The sequence below is a fragment of the Egretta garzetta genome, unplaced genomic scaffold (assembly GCF_000687185.1).
Source record: "Egretta garzetta isolate BGI_Z169 unplaced genomic scaffold, ASM68718v1 scaffold202, whole genome shotgun sequence".
Lineage (NCBI taxonomy): Eukaryota > Metazoa > Chordata > Aves > Pelecaniformes > Ardeidae > Egretta > Egretta garzetta.
Window position 1 is genome coordinate 307,988 of NW_009258891.1, and position 7,134 is coordinate 315,121.

The 7,134-nt window shown below is 60.3% G+C and overlaps 1 protein-coding gene across 1 annotated transcript in view; it reads right to left on the minus strand.

Annotated features, from left to right (window-relative positions):
* The window catches only part of PPFIA4 (PTPRF interacting protein alpha 4), a 33,022-nt gene extending 26,776 nt beyond the window's left edge, over window positions 1–6,246 (minus strand). Inside the window, 2 exon segments of the mRNA XM_035889704.1 lie at window positions 5,804–5,809; window positions 6,064–6,246. Of these exon segments, the coding sequence (XP_035745597.1) occupies window positions 5,804–5,809; window positions 6,064–6,246 (189 nt within the window).
* Between the last annotated feature and the right edge of the window lie 888 nt (window positions 6,247–7,134).

The window sequence follows — 7,134 nt, forward strand, 5'->3', positions numbered from 1 at the left end:
AGTCCGTCGTCGTCCCCAGCCGTAGCTGCTGCTCTGCCCATCGCTGTGCCTCAGGGCTGCTGCCACCCGACATCCTCGCCCCAGCATCACCCAGGGCCTGAGTCCCCTGGCTCCTCTCCAGCCCCACTCCTGCTCCATCACTTCCCCAGGGACCACTCCAGACCTGGGCTCATCCCTGTCACTATCATTTGTCCCCCAAAGCCCAGTGACCCCCCCTGCAGAGCCGGTTCCCCCGGGAGATCGCTGTGCCTAGCCCAGCCCTTCCCAGAGCCGTGCCCTCCCAGCCGGTGGGGATTTCGGCTCGGCACAGCCCGGCGGCACACGCATGTGCGTGCGCACCGCTGGGTTATGCAAGCGCTTGCGCGCAGGAGTGAGCAGCTCGCGAGCATCCCCGCGGATTATATGGGGGCTGGGAATGCCGCTGAATGGAAAGCGTGCGAGAGTGGCAGCGAGAGGTGCCAGATCAGGTGCCCGTGCACTGCTGGCTACTTCAGATTTAGGGATATGTCACTCCCCCGGTCCCTCTCCTGCCCGGAGACAGGCAGCAAGGCTTAAGGAGCTCAGCAAAAGCATCCTCACAGCCACGATGGCCCCGGGAACGTCTTTCAGCAGCCCAAGCTGTAATGGTGGGTGACATATTGCCTGTGGGCTCTCTCCCAGCACCAGGGCAGGGACCCTGTGCATCTGAAATCCCCAGATCTGCAAAGAGTGGAAAGCTCTTGCTCTGCCCCATGGCTGGCAGGAGAAGCCGGGGCTGCCGACGTGGCTGCTCTCCCCGCTGGGGTGAACGGGGCTATGTGCAGTGTGGGACAGATGGGACAAGGCCCCGGAGGCAGCAAGGGAAGAGGGATGCCACGCTGGGGACGGCGATGCCAGTGCTCAGCCATCCTCACCCCGCGCTGCCTGCATGGCTCGCCCGGGCTGGCCAAGCTATACAGATTGCATCCGCGATCAGGATTTCATCCCGAAAGGCAAGGAGATTAAAAGAGAGAGAAAATCCACTGGAGAGAGACAGGCAGCCCCCACCCCGACCAGCGCGATGCAATCCACGGGTCAGCGGGTCAGAGCGTGGTGGTGGCTCCACTCCGGGCACAGCACAAAGCTCCTGCCCAACCCCATCCCATCGGTGTGCTCCTCTCCGAGCCCTCCACCCCCCCCAGGAGGGGCTGCCTGGATCCTGTGCTCTGCGCCCCAGCAAGGCTGCCAGGCTGGGAGCATCCCCTGGCAAACAAAGGAGACCATGATAACTGCCCTTCCTCGGAGAAAGGCTGCAAAAAGGAGCATTTACCACCAAAACCAGCAACACCCCTGCAGCAAGACAGGAGAGCAGTAGGGGTTAGCTGAGTACACAGGGCTGGGGGCATTTGCAAGCCTGATTTTGATGCCTTGGGAATAAAAAAATAGGAATAAATCACTGCAGCGCCCACCTGTAGCTACCTCCATCAGCCCCGGCTGTGCCAGACGTCTGCCCTAGCATCACCACCCTGCTTCTGGGCTGCTAGTGGGCACCAGGCGAGTTTGGGGACCATGAGGACAAGCTGTCCCCAGCTCCTGACTGCAGTGTCAGACTGTGGAGCGACGTTTTCACCCCTGTCTGCAGGGATGCCATTGCCCCAAGTCCCAGTGAGGGGATGATGAAGCGGATCCAGGTGATTTTCCTCTGCCCTGGCCACAGCCAGGAGTCTTCCAGGACATGCAGAGGCGCCTGCCCCTGGCTCCGATAAGCTCTCAAACTAAGCAGAGACACCTATAAACGGATTAGAAAGTGAAGGAGAGGTGCTTGATCCTCAAAGGACGGATGATGAGACACAGCCTTGGGAGTCCTCGCGAGCTCTGCGGGAAGCCCAGCAGCCTGGGAGTTTGGCTAATTTGGATTAAAACCAAACCACGCACAGTGCGACTGGCTGGGCTCAGCCCCAAGCCCCAGAGCAGGAGGGAGCACGGTGGATGGGTGCTATTTTCACTGTCGGAGTAGGAAGGGAGACCCAGAGCCCCACAAAATGTATTGAAATGGGGCGTCGTGGCTCAGGGCTTGGATCTTTGTTCAGTGCCAGGCATGTTTGGGGTTCGGGGTCTTCCCCCTCGGCCGCATCAATGGGGAAGGCACAAGGAAGAGCTGGAGGGAGGCCAGGAACCAGCTACATGGAGACGGCTGGGAAAGCAAGGAGAGGTTTAGGAAGCTCAGGAGAAGAAGGCTTGTAGCATGAAAAAGCTGAAAGGCAAAAGTCCTCAGCCCAGAGCCATCTTCTGCCTTTCCCTGTGCTGTCCGCAGCACAGGCAGGGATGCAGTGAGATTGCACCAAAGCGAGCAAAATTCCCCTGTTTGCGGCAGGGGGGGGGGAGGGGCGCCCCTGCCACTCCAACACACCCAAGCCTCGGGAACAAACTGGCTCCAGCTGTGGGATTAATGGCATTTTTAAAGCCCCTAATTGGAGTGATCGCTCCTGATGGGCCATGGGTGGGATGGAGGGTGATGTGGGAAGGATGCCCGCACCAGGAAACCAGCACTGCTGACTCGGCACACAAGGGATGGAGCCCCGTCCGTCCATCTGTCCCTGCTGGGAGTTGGCAGACCCATCACCTTGGTTTTTCCTCCGGGAGCAGCACAGAATTATGAGAAAGCCCTAAGTCACAGTCAAGGGAATAAACACAACCCCAGCAGTGCGTAGCATGGGATTACGAAGATTAAATCCTGCCAGGTAAACCCAGGGCTTTGACCATCACCCGTTCCCAGCACCCACCATCACCTGCTCCCAGCACCGAGCAGTGCAGTGGCACGTCCTGGACCTCCTGGCCACAGCACCGTGACTCTGTGGGGACCATCTGTGGGGACCTGGTGTCCTCCCCTCTCAACACAGGATCATGATCTGTATTTCCAGCCAGGATTGCTCGGGGAGGAGCATCGTGCAGCTGAGCAAGCAGGAATCCAAGATCTCAGCACCCTGGTCTTGTGGGAGAGTGGCCAGCTCCAAGGGTTTGGTGCTGAGCCACCAGATCCCTCCATCCTTCCCCAAAATTTTGAGACACCTTAAAGGTCCCACCCAGTGGGCGTTTTCCCCCAGCTTGGGTTCCTATTTTCATGCTGCTTTTTGCAAGTGTTAACTCTAGATATATTTTTAAGTTAAACAGGAGGAATTTGGGGTGATCATTTGATGCTAGGACCCTCCCCAGCTCCTGCAGGACCTCCAAGGAGCCTGGGGAGTCTTAGAGGGTCTGCCCACCCCAAAAAACCCAGCTCTCCGCTCCCGAGGCAGCCCCAAGAGGCAGCGAAGGCACAGCAGAACAGGGCATGGAAGGAAGAACTGCAGGAGGTTTCTGAGACCATCAGTAGCCCTCAGCACAGCAGCCCCTGTGAAATCTGGGAGCCTGTTCTCCCCCTGACACAGCTGGGGGACATGGACCCCACACCAGGAACCCATTTAGATACACCTGGAGCCCTGCACGTCCCACCCCCAGGTGGCATCTACACCCAGGAGAGCAGAGGGGTTGCTGCACTGAGCAGCCAGGCAGGAGGGAGCTGGCAGCCATGCCAGGGTCCCGGGGGGCTGCTGAGAGCACCCAGACCCTGGCCAGGGCTTGGTCCTCGGCCACGCGCCCCCTGTGCAAGCAGGGAGGGCAGAGGGATTGCAGCCAAGAGCTTTCAGCCCGATTAAGTTGCGTTCAGCGCTCCCATATGAATAAATAAATCATGTAAGAAGCATTAAGGCAGCTTAGTTTCCCTGGGAAATCGCCCTGGAGTTCTGCCTTTTGGGGGCTGAGGGATGTCCCCATGGATTAGTGGGGGGATGGCTCAGCCACGTGGCAGCCAAGCCCCACACAAGCAAGGGGGAACAGGAGCTACAGCCAGGAGCATCCCTGGAGCATCCCTGGAGCGTCCCTGCCTGCCCCATGCAGGGGTTCGCCCCAGGCACACACATTCCCTGCCTGTCCCATCGATGGGATGGCTCTGCCGGTACTCTGGATCCGGTGCCGACACAGCAGCAGCCAGCTGCTACTGTGCCCTGAACGGATGCAGGGTGCCCCGTCCCCCAGCCCCATCCACCCAGTCCTCCCTGGGCAGCACGTTCTCTGCACAGCCAGGGCTTAGCTCTTCAGTGGCACTGGGGAAGGGCTGTCAGCCTCGTGGGTAGCCACCAAGGTAGGGTGCCCAACCCTGCCCCCAAAAAAGGGTTTCTTCAAGCAATCCAGCTTGAATCCTGTCCTAATGGGGCCTGACGCAATGCAATAAGCTCTTGGGCAAAAGGGCTCACAGAGAAGGAGGAGGAGGATGGGACGGACCCGTGGAAAGCCCCCATGCAGCGCCCCAGGGAAGAGACCCGCCGCGTCCCGCTTACCTGGTACATGCACATGCTGGGATTAATCCCATTGGGCAGGTGAATGCCTTTGGGTTTGCTCCCCGCGTTCATGCCGAGCCCTCATCTCCCACGAGGGCGGCCGGTGCAGCCCCAAGGGCGAGCGGCACAGTGGGCACCGGGGGCCGTGGTGCCCAGGCGCAGGGATGACCCAGTTTGCTCGGTCTGCACGCCGCCCGTGCCGAGGCACCGAGGACCCTTTATTGGAGCAGGAGCAGAGACTAAATCCGCGTGGTCCCTTAATCCGAGGCGGCTGTGGCGGGGCGGGCGGCGCGCTCAGGGTGACCTGGCTTGCTCTCTCTGGCGCACGCTGGCTGGGGAGCTGGGAGGGGAGGGGCCGCGAGCCCCCAGCACACGGGAGGTGGTGGTGGTGGCCCTGCCTGCATCCAACACGTGGGCACATCTCAGTGCATCTCTAGGGGCAGAGAGCAACTCCCCCACGGGGACCCCAGGAGCTCCCGGGGAAGCACTGTCAGGCGTTTTGCTTTCGGCAGCCCGGGCAGAGTCAGGACCAGCCCCGCTCCATGGATGGGGACATGGGCTGCCTCCCTCCTGAGCTGCTTTCCCCTCTTCAGAGTGGAGGAGGGATGCCGAGAGCTGGATGGCCACCAGACCAAGCTCTGTCCTGGCTTGTGCCACCAGTTTTGATCCATCAGTTATTTTCCATCTCCCTAGGGTGCCCCAAACCCCAGCACCCAGGTAAGGCAGGAGGACCTAAGGCCTCAGCACGGGCACAGTCAACATGGGCATAAGCATTTGAAGCCTCCTGCTTCCCCTGGCTGCTGGGCTCCTCGCTAGCTCTCCCCACATCACAGCCACAACAGGGTGGTGCAAAAGCCCCCTGTATCCTGCTTCCCCCAAGCCTGGGCCCTGGGATGCTGTGTGCTGCCCCACAAGACCCCACAGGGAAGGTGGGCAGCTTGTTTCCACCTTGTGCAGCCCTGCGATGCTGATCCACCCCATCCTCTTCTGGCCTGAGCATCTTTGTTTGTGGAGGCCGAGCTCAAGTCCAGGTCTCTGAAGTAGCTGGAGCGGGTCCTGCAGGTGGAGGAGCCGGGAGCAGAGCAACACCACGCTCTTGGCAGAGCCAGAAAGCCCAACGGAGCCATGGCAAGCCCCGATTTTCCCATCCCCTGGGCTGCTTGCTCAGCACAGACCTCTGGCAGCCTCCCTGCCTGCTGCCCAGCTACTCTGGCTCAGGGAAGAAATGGGCCCATTGCGATGTCCCAATCCACACTGCACTCAGCTCTGCCTCCAGCATCCCCTCTCAGGACCAAGCTAGAGACAAAGAAAGTCCCACTGCCCCACTGGGTGATGGGGCTGATGGAAAGGATCCCTCCTGGGAAGGGAAGGGGCAGGGAGCAGGGGCTTCCCTCCAGCAGCGGGGAAGAAATGTGGTTAATGTCCCAATTTGGGGACTCTGTAAGTGCCCAAGTGGGGACTCATGAAACCAAGGACTGCCAGACCTCCCAGAGAGCTGTCTGGAGGCACCAAGCCAGATCTGCTACCCAAAACGTGTTGTCTGCCCCCTAAGCATTCCTGGGTGCTAATGGGTGAGTGTGGGCTCTGCGTCTGCCTCCTGTCACCCTGGGGTTTTGCACCTTCCTCATATCCATTCCCCTGCGCAAGAGAGGGGATTACACTCCCACACCTCCCCACACACACTCACAGACCAAGAAGGGGTACAGAGGAGAAGGGGAGATGTTCCAGCTGGTTGTGGCTTGGCCTGGGAGAACCTATGTGTCTCACGGGTCTCGCGCAGGGTGTCCAGCAGCTTGTCCCTCTCATCCAGCATGTTCACCATCAGCTGCTCGAAGTCGGCATCTGCCTCAGAGCCCTGGGGGGGCCCCAGAGGGTCCCCCTCGCTGATGGTGGGCATCACCTCACACATCATGGCGGAGTGCGATGGGTGCACAAAGGTCCTGAAGGTGCCTGGTGGGGGCGGGCGGTGGGTGCTGTTGAGCTGTGGGACCCCGATCACATCGCTATGGGCTCTCACAGGTCAGGAGAGCCAGCACGGGGAAATGGGGTGGTGAAGGTGGGGGGGATCCCCCATTCCTTCTTCTTGTGTGCTAAGCAGAAGCTGGCATCACTCTGGCGGTGATGGAGGGACGTTCTTGGCGCCAACAAAGCCCTCGCTGTCTTAAATCCCCCTGCTTGGTTGCTTGTCACTGCCAGGGTCCCTTGTGTCACCTCTCTGATGCCTTTCGGAGGGACTGCAGCATCAGTGAGCCATGGGGGCGTTCAGAGGGGGACAAAGCGACCCTTGAGGACTCGTCCCAACAGGGAGCCCAAGTTGGCAGCAGCACAGGGAGGGTCCAGGGGACATTTGGGCTGCCCAGGCATGCTGAGGAGGAGTCCAGTGGTGGTGGGCTGTTCCCCCCAAGGCTGGATGAGATGGTCACTGCTGGTGCGGGAACGTGTCTCTGTTTAGCATCATGGCTCTTCAAACACACAGTGGTGACCTGCAGGAGAGGGGACAGAGATCAGATCCCTCCTGCTGCCCCCAAATTCCCAGGGCACCCGTCCAGAACCCTTTGCCCCCCACCAAACCCTGGAGGGCTGCAACATGTGGGCTCAGGACCCACCAGAATGGGCAGTGTCAGGTTGTACCACCCTGCACCCACGTGGTCACTACATTGCACCCAGTATGGTACTGAGCTACAGAGAACAGCATCCCCAGGACCCAAAATCCTGCAGTAGTCTTTGGCATTCGCATATCCCGGGCCAAGATCCTGTCCCTGCCGCAGAGCACCTGGCTGCCAAGGGGCCCCGTGGCCCA